This window comes from Podarcis cretensis (genome assembly GCF_951804945.1).
Source record: "Podarcis cretensis genome assembly, chromosome: 12".
Lineage (NCBI taxonomy): Eukaryota > Metazoa > Chordata > Lepidosauria > Squamata > Lacertidae > Podarcis > Podarcis cretensis.
In genome coordinates this window covers 9,886,529-9,901,582 of record NC_137181.1, presented here as the reverse complement: position 1 = coordinate 9,901,582, position 15,054 = coordinate 9,886,529, and the positions used below count along the sequence as shown (strand labels likewise).

General features: G+C 43.5%; 1 protein-coding gene across 2 annotated transcripts in view; it reads left to right on the top strand.

The window, feature by feature from the left end:
• The first annotated feature begins 145 nt into the window (after positions 1-145).
• Positions 146-15,054, top strand: part of TTC21A (tetratricopeptide repeat domain 21A) — a 32,716-nt gene continuing 17,807 nt past the window's right edge. For both annotated transcript variants that reach the window (XM_079996394.1, XM_079996393.1), the window contains exons 1-11: positions 146-270; positions 2,835-2,964; positions 3,310-3,423; positions 3,953-4,119; positions 6,905-7,027; positions 8,065-8,222; positions 10,180-10,264; positions 10,646-10,744; positions 11,062-11,257; positions 12,721-12,818; positions 13,998-14,195. In XM_079996394.1, the coding sequence (XP_079852520.1) occupies positions 244-270; positions 2,835-2,964; positions 3,310-3,423; positions 3,953-4,119; positions 6,905-7,027; positions 8,065-8,222; positions 10,180-10,264; positions 10,646-10,744; positions 11,062-11,257; positions 12,721-12,818; positions 13,998-14,195 (1,395 nt within the window). In that variant the 5' untranslated portion in view covers positions 146-243. The remainder of the gene's footprint in view (positions 271-2,834; positions 2,965-3,309; positions 3,424-3,952; positions 4,120-6,904; positions 7,028-8,064; positions 8,223-10,179; positions 10,265-10,645; positions 10,745-11,061; positions 11,258-12,720; positions 12,819-13,997; positions 14,196-15,054) is intronic.

Sequence of the window (15,054 nt, the reverse complement as noted above, 5' to 3'; positions counted from 1 at the left end):
GGCCCGCGCGGACAGGCTACCAGTAGTAACCGCAGGGAGGCGGGGGCTTCGCGCCTCGAGAAAGATGACGAGGAGGGTCGGGAGCTTAGCAACGGGGAGCGGGAAGGGGCGTGGCCGCAGGTAACCACGCACGCCGGGCGGTGGTTGGCTGCTCTAGGTGCTCGTCTTGAGAGGGGAAGGCGGCGCGTGCCGTTGTGGCGGTTGGCGTTTCGAACGTTGCCCAGGCGGTTGCTGTCGGCGGCCATGGCTGACGAAGACCCTCAGGCCCTGGTACAACCGGCCTCACGGCTTGGCTGCGGCTGGTGCCAGGCCCCCGTTATTAATTCGTGGGAGGTTTAAACTCCTGCGCTCACCAAATGGCTCTTAGGCGGATTTTCGCCCGCCCCGCCCCCTCCTTTGCTGTGCCTTGCCTACCTCACAGGGTTGTTGCGCTGCCCGGTATCCATTGTGCTGAGCCTCCCCACCTGAGCGGGGAGAGATTCCAGCAGTCCAAGGGTCTGGGTTCTTTGGCTTGTGGGGCAGCGGAGATTGCGGTGTCTTTATGATACAGTGGTGCCCCGCAAGACGAACGCCTCGCAAGACGGAAAACCCGCTAGACGAAAGGGTTTTCCGTTTTGGAGGCGCTTCGCAAAACGAATTTCCCTATGGGCTTGCTTCGCAAGACGAAATGTCTTGCGAGTTTTTCCGACTTTTTTTTCCTTCCCCCACCCTTTTTCTAAGCTGCTTACCTGCTTATCCACTAAGCTGATAAGCTGCTAAAAGCCGCTAATAGCGCTAATCCGCTAAGCCGTCAATGGGCTTGCTTCGCAAGACGAAAAAACCGCTAGACGAAGAGAATCGCGGAACGGATTCTTTTCGTCTTGCGAGGCACCACTGTACACCGTTTATTGGCACATATATACATTCTGATCCTGCGACCGAACGGTCTCGCTCCTCCCATAGCCACAACCTTGGATTCAAGCAGAAACCAGCCATGAGAACCCCGGGTATAGGGTGGTATATACATTCAATTAATAATAATAATAATGCACATGAAGCTGCAGTTAGTGCAGAATGTTGCAGTGCGATCGCTGAAAGGAGTGAGACCTTCCCAGTATATAACATTTGTGCTCGGAGATCTGCACTGGTTGTCAATTCGCTACAGCGTCAGGACTATTAGTATTGTTGTTGTCCTTTAGTCGTGTCCGACTCTTCCTGACCCCATGGACCAGAGCACGCCAGGCACTCCTGTCTTCCACTTTGTATTAGTATAAAGGTAAAGGTAAAGGTACCCCCGCCCGTACGGGCCAGTCTTGACAGACTCTGGGGTTGTGCGCCCATCTCACTTAAGAGGCCAGGGGCCAGCGCTGTCCGGAGACACTTCCGGGTCACGTGGCCAGCGTGACATCGCTGCTCTGGCCAGAGCCAGAGCCGCACACGGAAACGCCGTTTACCTTCCCGCTGGTAAGCGGTCCCTATTTATCTACTTGCACCCGGAGGTGCTTTCGAACTGCTAGGTTGGCAGGCGCTGGGACCGAGCAGCGGGAGCGCACCCCGCCGCAGGGATTCGAACCGCCGACCTTTCGATCGGCAAGCCCTAGGCGCTGAGGCTTTAACCCACAGCGCCACCCTGCGTCCCTTGTATTAGTATACAAAGCCCTTAATAACCTGAGACCTGTTAGCTGTGAGATCACCTTATATTTGCCTTCTCAACCACTACAGTCTGGGGAACTAGCACTGTTACAGGTGCCACATAATACCCATTCCGCATCTGTAATAAATCATTATTTTAGTGTGACTGTATCTACACGTTGGAACTCCCTGCCTATTGATACTGGGCAGGTGCCTACACTGTACTCTTCGGCACATACTAAACATTAGTTTGGGCAAGCCTGCCCAGTTATCTAGAATGCTGATGTGTTTTTAGTTTATTGCTGGTTTTAATTTTTTGAAAGCTTTAATTGTTTACTGTCAGAGCTGCCTCCAGGTCCCAGCTCACAGAGGACCAACGCTAGGCTGCAGTTATGTATAAAAGTCTTTATTGAGATTCAGTCTCCATTTCAAAGCCGCAGCGTGCAGCTCTACGTCCCGAGCTTAGACCGGCGAAGTCCTGTCTGAGTCTCCTCCCCCTCCACACCAGTTTAAGACTCTCGCTTTGCTCCACCTCTTCCTAAATTCCTTTCTCCTCTGGGCCCTCCTGCCCGCTAGGGTCTCATCCTTCCTCGACTCCTCTGACGCTGACCCTGACGATTCTTGCCCCTCCTTCCGGCGGGCTTTAGGACCTGGTTCCCTATCCGGGCTACCTTCTGTGCCGCTCGCCTGTACCTTTGAACTTGGTGCGCGCGCCCAGCCTGCAACTTTCCTCTTAACCGTTAACTCGCTCTCCGATGGAGGCGTGGTCCACCCTGACTCATCTTCTCTCGCTGGTGGTGCATATGTGGGCTCTGACACCTGGGACTCCTCCCCCCCACTACGCTCTGGTGGGGAAGCTGGTCCTGATTTGCAACTGGTGCTCTGGGAGTCCCCGCTGGCCCCTTGCTTCTGGGGTGTCCCCCTTGGGTCGCCCCTTGCCCTGCCCATCGGCGCCCCCTTCTGTGAATCTTCCGATTCGCTGGAGAGGCTCATGGAATCTATCGGGCTGCTGTCATATTCTCCTACGCTGCCCTCGGATTGCTCCCCCTCGCTTTCCATCTCCTCTCCTCCCTGCGCTCCCGCTGAGTCCCTGACATTTACTAATAATGTTATTGTTTTATTCTTTTTTAAAACTGCTTTGAGGAATTTTACAAAACTGGTATATAATTTTTATGGAATGCATAATAAACAAGCAAGCAATTATTTTCTCTTTCCCCCTCAAGGCTAAAATTCTATACTATGCTCAAGAAAAATACTTCAACTATGTTGTTCAAGTGACAAACATTGAACTGGCAAAACATGCTAATGATCCAGTGCTGTTGTTTTTCAAGGGTTTTGGAACATTGCTTCTTGGTAAATACTTTAAATCAATAAACTTTGAAAGTACATCTTTCTAGAAACAAAATACAATGTAAAAGCCTAATTGAGCTAATTGAGGTGTTTTTTTTTTAATGCATCTGAGTTCTGCATACTGAGGTAACTTGAGAACTGGAAAGTTTTTTAAAAGATGAAACCTGAGCATATCAAAGGCTAGGAAACACTAAGTTTCACATTAGGAACTCATCCCAGACTGTGGTGTGGAAGTGAAAACAGAAAGTGCACCATGCTTGCATATATCTCTGGTATTGTTTTACCATTCTGATAACCCACCATAAAAATCTGGCACTCCCATGAGTCAATTGTATTACATCCTTGCAGGCCGAATTCAAGAAGGCATTGTACTACTAGAGAATGCCCGGAAGCGCCATGTAGATGTTTCCTTATGTTGCCTCCTGGGTCTCATTTATGCACACAAAAGATGTGAAAACGTTGGTAAGTTCTGTGCTATTAAATACATTTTGTGCCATTCATCACAAGTTGTCAGAAATGAGAAATTCAGTGTTTCCAATAACAGTATTAAAATCAAACGAAAATTGAGGGCGGGGGTAATGTAAAAAATAAATCAAAAAGTATGGAATAAATCTTGAGTATGGAAGGTTGGCAGAAGACACAGTCCAGGAGAGAACTGGAAAATTTCAGTGTACAGTTTTGCTAGTTACACTTAAAATTAACTACACTTTGGGAATAACAACAAAGACGTAGAGTTTTAGAAGTTCCGTCACTTTCAAATGCAATTTGACTTAAACAGTTTTCACATTTAGAACATAACATGAAAAAAGACCTGCAATTCTCTAAGTGTTTCATACCTTGCACACTTCATGATGTAACTTTCCTCCCCAAATTGTTTTCCTTGAATCAGCCCTAGGAGCTTCTTTGTTGGCCTATCTTGTGTGATACATGAAAACCAGACAAGTGGATAACAAGGGTAGCATATACCACCACCCGTCCTGTTTACTTTCAGATACTTCTGCCCTTTTGGACTTGGAAACCAAATTAAAGGAAGCGCGGAAGACCGCCGGAAGTAATGCACTGTATTATGCTGGAATGTTTCTGTGGCTCCTGAATAAAAATGATAAAGCAAAGGAATATGTTGACAGAATGCTGAAAGTGTCTAATGGAGCAAGAGAGGTAAAGTGGAGTAGATTAGGCTGTTCACTGAACATTGAAATGTGCCAGGCCTATTCAATACTTCATAGAATGTAAGCCAGAAAAGCATAGTTATAACCTTCTTGCAAGTGTCATCCATGTTCAAAGACAGCCTAACCCTTCTGGGCAATGCACACAAAAAGGAGCTGGGAGCAGGGACATATCTGCATCCAGAACTCAAGGTTGTATGCATAGTCACCCTGGAATGTGTACCAACTACCAAACAGATGGTAAACATTGTCAGTTCTGACAGCACCAAACTGTCAGCACTTCTGTTTCAGGAAGGCCAGAGAGTGACTCTAGACATCTCCTTCACCCTTCCCACTGTGACAGATGTTCAGTGCTGGCAAAGCTGACAGTGCCAACCATCTGTTCAGTTGAGGAAGTCAGCTGAAATATATGTGATCAGCCTTCTGAACTGGAGCCAGTGTACTACCTAATCTTCACTGTGTTTCTCATTGCTTATTATGAAATCAGACCTGTTCTTTCACATCAACGTGAATCAGTCGATAAACTGATTATCTTACAAACGTATACACAGCAGTAATTCCCAGTGAGTTAAATGCACGCTCCCTGGTAAGTGTGCAGAGGAGGATAACAACTTGGTACTTCCATGTTTTAATACCAGGTCCTTCATTCTTAAAAAATCTTAACTATCATCACCCTAGTTTCACTAGACAGCTCATGATTGAACTGAAAGTGATGAAGCCAAATCTCACAAAGTGGATTTCTCCACTTTGGTACAAAAGCAAATTAAATTAAAATTGGTTTTGTTTGTTAAATGAAAGCACCCCTTATTCTACTTAGCTTTGAAAGGGGTTATTCATGGAGTTTGCCATTTATCAATGGTTATCACCCGGCTGTAAAAGCTAAATGAAACATTAAAGTTCATAAAGACTGGGAACATACAGGTAGTGAATGCAGTTGCTTATGGACTTCCCAGAGTTTTTGACTAGCCCAGAATGCTACTTCAGAGGAGCCCTAGTTGTGCATTTGCTTCTGTAGTGAGAATTTGCTGTAGTGTGCATTTGCTTACTGTAGTGAGATTTTGTTGCCTATACAAGTTAAATAAGAGTAATTTATCACCAAATGTTTATAGTTTGCAATCCTCTATACCACATGTGGATAATCCACAACCTGCCTTTGGCCCTCATAGGCCTTCAGTCGAGTCCAGTCCAGTCCAAATTCCCAAGCTGTTGTCTCTGCCAAATCCCCCCCTAGTCTGCCACAGTTATTCCTGTGTGTGTTCCTCATATAAATTGCATAACTCTCAGCCAACCAAACAGCTGTGCTAGGGGGTGCAGTTGTGATGAGGAAGCAGCATGAGGAGAGTCATTTCCTGTGCTCCTTCCTCCCCACCACATTTATATGTGAGTTTGAATGGCTTGTTCCACCACTGGCTCTGGCACATCCATGCAGCTCCCAACAACCCAAAAAAGTGTGCTGTACACACTTATCTGGAAGTGAGCCCCACTGAACTATGGAACTGAATTATGGATAGATATTCATAGGACTGCAATGTAAAAGAAATAAAAAACATTTCAATACTTTAAAAGTGATGTGACTATTTTGATATGATGTATACAGCCAACTAACCTCTCAGTAGGTTGTCAGGCTCTGTTCTCTGAGATCCTTGTATGGCTCATAGTGCAGACCATATTCAGAGGTAACCATTATTCGATCAGAACAGACATTCCTTAATTGGTGGTTTTTAAGCAGAGGTAGGATGGCCATCTGTTGTGGATGTTTTAAGGTGAGATTCCTGCATTGCAGAGATTGAACTAGATGACCCTCAGGGTCCCTTCCAACTATACAATTCTATAATTCTATGACAGTAGGATGCAGGAGAATTCTAGAAAGTATCTTTTGGATCTGAGGATGCTGGAAGGGAAGCAAGTACAGGGGTTGGTAATGTGGGGGAATGAAAGCTTTGCTTCTGTTTCAGTAGAGGTCTTCACAGTACTATGTTCTTCATAGATTGCTTCCTGTAATCATTCAAAGTCCCAATGAGTCTTGTGGTCTCTGGCTCCAAGAGCTTCTCAAATCTTAGTTCTGGGAGAGGGAGAACTTTTAAATACAAAACCTACAACCTTAATTATCAGTGTGTTCCAAACGTGTATCACACTCTTCCTGCTCAGTTGGTGGTGAAACAGCAGAATGTGAATTGTCTTGGCAGAAGGATGGTATTTGTTCTTAGTTATATTTTATCAGAAAATACTAGTGTCCTAAGGTTTCTTATATATTTGGTTTCTAATTGCGTTTAACTTTTGTATCTGAAAAAAGTAATTGTATGGGAACTATTAAATTGACATTCTGTTGGCATACGGGACGCAGGTGGCGCTGTGGGTTAAAGCCTCAGCGCCTAGGACTTGCCGATCGAAAGGTCGGCGGTTCGAATCCCTGCGGCGGGGTGCGCTCCCGCTGCTCGGTCCCAGCGCCTGCCAACCTAGCAGTTCGAAAGCACCTCCGGGTGCAAGTAGATAAATAGGGACCGCTTACCAGCGGGAAGGTAAACGGCGTTTCCGTGTGCGGCTCTGGCTCGCCAGAGCAGCAATGTCACGCTGGCCACGTGACCCGGAAGTGTCTCCGGACAGCGCTGGCCCCTGGCCTCTTAAGTGAGATGGGCGCACAACCCCAGAGTCTGTCAAGACTGGCCCGTATGGGCAGGGGTACCTTTACCTTTACCTTTACTGTTGGCATACTAATGCTGTAATTGAAGAGTTTCATTACTTTGCTGAGGAGGTGTTTGTTTTTTCCACCTCTGCAGGGACTAGTTTTGAAAGGATGGATATATGTTACCAGTGACAAAGCTCATGCTGCTAAGAAGGCTATAAAATATTTGGATGAAGGGATTCAAGACAATACAGAAATATTTGGGATGATGGGAAAGGTAGATAATTTACTTTTAGCTTTGCTATCATTCTCTCTCATTTTAGACAGGATAACCAAGTGGTTAGAACTATATCCCTGGAGGCTGAAACCTTGGGGTACTGCAAATCCAACTCCAAAATCCTTTAACTTGATCCTATGCAGAGCTAGGTGCACTGAAACCCATTGAAATCAGTGGTCATATCTGTCACTATATGTCAGATTGCCTGGATATATCCTACAAAGTCAAATTTAGGAGGTTTGGTCTGAGTAGAACAGAGATGACCAAATGTCATTTGATTATATATTTGCTTGTTTATTTAAAAGACTTTTAGATCACTCTTCAAGCAAAGTTGCCTCTTAAAATGGTTTAGAACCATGTACAAATATAAACTCATAAACTCTCACAGTTAAAGCAGTTAAAACATATCAGATTTTAACCAAGAAACATACAAGCCAACATACCAACAAAATAACTCATCTAGTTCTAAAAATATCATTTGATAAGGCCATGATGAAAAAATGGGCTGCCATTATTTTTATTAATACCTTTCCTAGAGGAGCCCGGGATGGCAAATAAGTGATAAAACAAAAACATTTTTAAAACCTCTTAAAAACAGTATTATTTTACTGTTGTTAGCCGCTCTGAGCCCGGCTTTGGCTGGGGGGGGGGATAAATTATTTATTTATTTATTTATTTATTTATTTATTTATTTATTTATTTATTCTTTCAAAGAATAAAATGTGATTGACTGAAACTCCACTTCTTATTTGCCACATTGGTGACAGCATGTGTACACCATACTTGTTTTTTAAAAATGAAACTTCTGCCATAGGCATCTCTCACCGGGTAGCTGCCTTCTGACTACAAAACTGTATTGGATTGATTTTGCTGGCAAAATCCAGGATAGGTGAATGTGATGTGACTCCATTATGAACTGGCCACAGAAAGTGGTATATATCTTGTGTTGACTGCGGTGGCATACATCCACTCAAGTACCTATTTCAAATGATACATATTTTTTCTCTCCTCACCCCCCCCCTTCCCACTTTCTATAGGCAAAATATTTCATGGTGCAACAGAATTACTCCGGAGCTCTGGAAATAATTAGCCAGTTAGTAGTTACTTTCCCTTTATTTACACCAGCTATTGTCATCAAGATGAGACTACATTTAGCATCACAGGACTGGGAGCAAACTGCAGAAGAAAGTAAACGGTAGGAGATGATTTTCAGCAACGGAAGAAATTGAGACGTGCCATTTCATTTGTAAACAGGTTGGCCAACCTCTATATACGAAGCTGCCTCTCACTATGAGTCCTATATTCCTGACTAGCATGATGACTTTGGACTCACAGGCACATACTTGGTTGTGACCCTGCAGGCTGGGTATGAATCTTTAGACATCTGCTCTTTTGAGGGATAGTGGGTGGCTTGGTGTTTCCCTTAGACTCCACCAGGGGCTTATCTGCTGGCACTCAGTTTGGAACCCACTCTGAGGGCCCTTCTGGAGAATCCTCTGGAAGAAGCTTCACCACGGAGTCTCAGGATCTTCATGGCTGGCAACAGGAGACATATTTGCTTCTCCAAGTCTTTGGCTAATGAGAGAGATGGCAGTCGTCATAGAATCATAGAGTTGGAAGTGCCAAATAGAGCTTTATTAAATACAAACCCAAAAATTTGGGATCCCCTCCAAACAGATGCTAAAAATTTCTACTCATTTTTTGCAAGTCTTTCTCTTCTAGCATTTCCATGCATCAGAAATACAATGTTGCACACATAGAATCATAGAATCATAGAATCATAGAGTTGGAAGAGACCACAAGGGCCATCGAGTCCAACCCCCTGCCAAGCAGGAAACACCATCAGAGCACTCCTGACATATGGTTGTCAAGCCTCTGCTTAAAGACCTCCAAAGAAGGAGACTCCACCACACTCCTTGGCAGCAAATTCCACTGTCAAACAGCTCTTACTGTCAGGAAGTTCTTCCTAATGTTTAGGTGGAATCTTTTTTCTTGTAGTTTGGAACCATTGCTCCATGTCCGCTTCTCTGGAGCAGCAGAAAACAACCTTTCTCCCTCCTCTATGTGACATCAGGGATGCTGAGAGCTGTCAGTTAAAGCATCTGGAGGGCAGCAGTTTGGGAAGACAGGAGTCTTTCCTAGTCCTAGAGATGTCAGAGATTGAACCTGGAATGTTTTACATGCAAAGCTTGTGCTCCTCTGTTGACCTTTGGTTCTTTCCCTATAAAGTGGTTATTTAAAATATAATCCTAATTCTTATGGATGTTCAACATAATGGCCAGTAGGTGTCCCCAGTACCTGTACTGTTGGCTACCATGTTCTGTGCTTCAGCTAACATTGCCTTCCTGGTGCTCCTAGGTCTTCTAACTCTTTCCACTTTCAGCAGATGTAGATAAGTCACAAAATCCATTTTCCCCCTAAAACGATCATTCCCACTCTCCAATTTGTCTTTTAAAATTATGAGATAAATTCTGTCTTTCTAAACCTTAAACTTGTTTTCTCCTTTATCTGAGTGTGACTAGCAATAAGTATGTAGCTTTTAATTACCGTATTTTTCGCCCTATAGGATGCACTTTTCCCCCTCCAAAAATGAAGGGGAAATGTGTGTGCATCCTATGGGGCAAATGCAGGCTTTTGCTGAAGCCTGGAGAGCGAGGGGGGTCGGTGTGCACCCCTCTCGCTCTCCAGGCTTCAGGAAGCTATCCACTAGCCGTGGGAGATGCAGCTCTCCCACGGCTAGCGGAGACCTTGCCGGCACCCAGAAGCTTGGGGCGCGCTGAGCTCAGCACGCCCCAAGCTTCGGGCTTCGCGCAGCACTCTGCTAGCCGTAGGAGAGCCCCACAAAGTCGCGTGGCTCTCCCACGGCTAGCGGATAGCAGCCTGTTCTGGGGGCTGGGGTTGGGGGAAGCTCGGGCTTCCCCCGCCCCAGCCCCGCACCTGTTGGGGAAATATTTTTTTTTTCTTTATTTCCCCCCAAAAAAAACTAGGTGCGTCCTATGGGCCAGTGCGTCCTGTGGGGCGAAAAATACGGTAATAATAGATTTTCTTTCTTTCAATAATAGGCATAATTGAAATTAAAATAGCATAAATAAGTCATTTATGCTATAATTTACTTTTCTCTCTTAATACTTTTGAACAAATTCTTGTTTAAGAATCCTAAGCAAGGATCCAAATGATATAGATGGACTCCAGTACATGGTTGTAAATCATCTTGCTATTACTGGGAATAAAGTTTTGGTGAGTGTTATATATTTTTTGACATTTGGAATATAAAATTGGTGTCCTAGAATTTTAAAACAAACATAGTCTTCATGGTGCTCTTTGCCCGCAATGATTTGATGGATAGCTTATCATTAGTAATGTTGCCTTTGTGTACTCTTTATATTAAGCATTTCTATACTTGAGGATATGTTTGCTTCATAGATACTAATATGTAGCGTAATGTGAAGGACTCAAAATCCCAGATTTTGTTTTTAAAATCAAGTGCCTAACTCTTATGTTTAAAATGTGTACATAGTTTTTCACCTTTAGCTAACTCACTACTTGTTATGCCATTCAGTGTATTAGATATAAAATAAGTGGCAGTGTCTCTGATTAATATTAAACTTTTTAATGCAGGCACTGCAAATGCTTAGAGAATTTATTGTTGCTTTGGAGTTGAAGGAGCCCCAAAGATCCGAACTTCACCTTCAAAAAATCCTTGTAATCAGCAGACTGGTAAGGGCATGTTTACCATTACTATGACCTATCTTGCTTAATAATACTGTAATTTGTTTTCTTTCCTATCTTTGGTGCCTTCCCCATTTGAAATATTGTGGGTGCTCCCCCCCAAAGAAAGTCTTACAAATGTGTGGGGAAATCTAATTTACTAGCTAGCTGTATAAATTGATAATGCTTAGGTTTTTTTTCACATAATGAACAAATGTAATTATGCATTTTCAATACTTCCATCCCACCACATGGCATTTTTGATCATATATGTGCTTCATGAGCATGACATTAATTTTTTGCCCTTTAAATTATGTTCTGTTTAGTGCGGGAAGAATCAAAATATCCTCCGGGAAGTGTATGAGTTTGTTAAAGACTCAGGTAGCAACCTAATATCTAGTAATGCACATTATGCGAATGAGTTAGGATATCTGCTAATTCTTCAAGGGTGTTGGAAGGAAGCATCTGAATGGTATGCAAAAGCCTCCGAGTTGAATGAAAACACCGCAGATTCAATGACAGGTAGGCTGTTAAGAATTATTATTATTATTTTAGTTTAATTTAGTATCTGTCTTTCTTCAACCTAATAAAATAAAAACCTTTGGACCATGTGCCAACCTCAAGTCACTTTTAGATCTGGTGCATGGAGTTACCTGGACTCTGAAGGAGTGGATACACATCTGTCATCTACTATATACAATAGTGACATCTGATGGGATGCTCAGTGTGTGAAGCCGTATGTGTGTTGGCCGGATAATTCTTCCCCTCAAACAAAGGGGGCATAAGAACCAATTTGTCCCCTTATTCATACAGTCTTACATGAAGATTTTTCACATCAGATGCTGTACTATGTGCATGCTGGAGGCAGAGGAGGTTATGCATTTGCTCACCCACTGTGCAAAGAAGATCCACTCCCCAGAAAGATTTATGTTCTTAGACATAGACCATCTTGTTAGGATCATAGCAATCTCTCCTGAGAATTTTCTCACTTTATAGTTCTGATGGAAAAAGGCTGGAATGAGGGTCTAACATATAATGAAGAGCTCAGTGTGTGTAAAGAGTGTGATTCATCCAGGCAGGGACATGTGACTTGAAGCTAGTAATATGTAATTTGGCTGCAGCCTCTAGCTCAGACCTGCCCAGCTGTTACAGGCAGTAATATGTAAATTGGCAACAACGTCTAGCTCAAGACTGCCCAAACAGTTAATAAGATTAGTGAACTGCACTGGAGGCTGGTCTGTTAGAGCAAATAGGGCTCTCCCCCATCAAGCTAAGCTTGCCCTCAGTTAACCCCCACCTGCCTACTTTCTTCCAACAAATCCAGGGAGTGGAACTGACTGTCAGTTTCCTACTTCTTAGTCCCAGTGTTGCTCTCATATAACTCAGCAGGTAGGAGGATGGGGACAAAATTTGAATTAATGAAGTCCAATTGTAAGGGGCTATTTTAACTGTGGCACTACAGAAAGAAGCTGCTGCACTTTAAGGTAGCATTGGGTGCGAGGCCACAGCTGTACCCTACTCAGATTCATGATACTTTCCCAATATGACCCCTCATCCCCTTAGTGATTTACAATTTAACATTTGTGGTTGTAATTCAAAGTACATTTAATCATATTTAAAGGTAAAGGGACCCCTGACCATTAGGTCCAGTCGTGACCGACTCTGGGGTTGCGGCGCTCACCTCGCTTTATTGGCTGAGGGAGCCGGCGTACAGCTTCCGGGTCATGTGGCCAGCATGACTAAGCTGCTTCTGGCGAACCAGAGGAGCGCACGGAAACGCCGTTTACCTTCCCACTTTGAGGTGCTTTCAAACTGCTAGGTTGGCAGGAGCAGGGACCGAGCAATGGGAGCTCACCCCGTTGCGGGGATTCGAACCACTGACCTTCTGATCGGCAAGTCCTAGGCTCTGTGGTTTAACCCACAGCGCCACCCGCTTTTAACCATACTTACGAAAATGTAATTTATTGCTGATAATTACTTTTCAGGATCTATATGGTGCCAGGTGCTTGGAGGGAAAATTGAAGAAGCAGAGAATCAACTGGAGTTTCTAAAGGAAGTTCAGCAGTCTACGGGAAAATCTTCAGTTAGATTACACTTATTTCCTTTGATTTCTTATGTATATGCTTACCATGAATTGTCAAATGCAGGTGAACACCTGCCCAACCCCATATAATTGTATGTTTCTTCAGGTGGTGGTCACTTCAGTCTTTTCTACTGTATTTTCCACCCTGCTTAATATTGCTAGGCTCCAAAAATTTCAGAAGGGTCGGCAGCTAACTGACCCTGGGATGAATTTGGCCAAAGAATGCCACTGGTCATGTTAATCCCCACCTACCTCAGGTTACCAGTTTTATTAGGTAGAAGTATGTTCAATTGCATTTCAGCTCTCTTCTTGTTGGCTGTGCTCAGAAGTCCTACCTTAGGGGAGATCATATGTATAACTATTTAATACTGCATTTGTTCCCAGCACCTCTTCAGCTTGGCACATTAGTTTGCTGAAATGCAGCATGATGTAAAGGAATGCTGGAATGCCGTAATTGGTGGGGCACGGAATGATCTTGTTCTCATCCCTGGCTTCTTTTAGAGAAAATATGCCACTCAGCTAGTCTTCCCAGTACATTATTAGAGTTGTAATTTCCCCATAACATTTAGTGGCAAAGACATTCTCTGCTATTTTTGGATGGATACAATGCCTGCTTTGCAATCCATCAAATTGTACTCTTGTCACACAATAATTTCTGCATCTTAGGTGGCACTGTGGGCTGCTGTACAATAAATGCATTTATGTGCATAATGATAAATCCATAAGTATATTTGCTGTTTAGCACTTTTGCATGACTTCGCCATATATGATTGTGTGGATGTAAAATATATCAGCTTCTAAGGACTGGGAAAGTGTCTGTTATCTCCCTTTACAGTCTTTGCCAACCTTGATCAGAAGAATGCAGGGATGCTTTTAATTCATTTTGAGGACGATGATTGAAACTAGTTTAACAAAGCAAGTTTAGGTGCTTCCTGAGTTAAAATCCAGCCTGAGCTAATGATGGCCACACATCAACCTAAGCAGAAAGAGAAGGGTTGGGTCCTCTCCACACATGAAGTAGGAGAAAAATGAACCTGCCCTCCCAGGTCCCAAAGCCTGGTTTAATTGTACATCTGCAGTTCTGCACTGATTCTAATAGATTATCTAAAGGGAAACTTTGGGTTGATCTTAAGCCAAATCTCTTGTTCATTAAAAATTCTGTGTGCTTTTTTCTCACAGCTTCTAGCTTATCTTCAAGGTGTGATTGCTTCAAGGAAAAACAATGATCAGGCTGCCTGTGCCTTTCTCAACGAAGCTGCAGAACTTCATTGTTCTGCTTTGCATGGACTTCCTCTAAGCATTGAATACTATGAAAAGCTGAACCCCATGTTTATGATTGAAATTGTGAAAGAATATTTAGTCTTCTGTCCCAAGCAGGTAGAAGCTTGAGTTTTGCACTCCCCATTTGCTAAATAGTAGGATTTATTGGGGGTTGAAAGGTGGCAGCCTTTTACATGAAGGATTTGCTTGTGAGGAGAGAGCTGGAGACTTATAGTCAGTGTTTGAAGTAGGATGTGATTGTGTGGGGTACCATCCTGCTTATTTTTCAGGTACACCTAAAATTATCCTGTTCTTGTCAGTAATGTAAAACCATTTCAGGATGCTACGCAAAGCAAGATTGTACAAACACTACAAAAGTAGACTGTACCAGAGCAGAGTTATTTGTGGAGCTGCGAGAGGCAGACACTTGCAAAGATAGCTTCCTCAGTCCCACAACAACCAAAATCCTGACCATGAACACTGTAACCTCTCTCTCTGTTTGCCAGTGTGAGGCAGGCAGACTGTGCTAAGATTAATAGAAGCACCACTTCTCTCAGTAAGCAGAAGGTAAAAACTGCATCTTTCCCAGTCTGATGCTTGTGAGATTTCTGTTTCCTTGGCTGGCTGCATTCCATCTGCCCCGCTGTTTCTCCCCACTTCGCCCAAGCAATTGTGGGGTGCCCAGAATTATTTACTTAGATTCTTTATATACTACCCTTCTCACAAACCACAGGGTGGTTTACAACAAAAATAAAGCTAAAAAGAATCTGTAAAAAGGCACAGCCCTTTAAAAATGACAACACAATAACTCATAACAAATCACTACATAACAATTACTGATAGCAGCAGAAGGAACTATATAAATGTTCCCATAAGCACTCAGATATATTCATAGAAATCTTGTGCAATGTAGACAGATTGAAGTTCATAAGTACCATGACCCCTGGGCTAGACTTGGGGAATGTTTACCAAATAC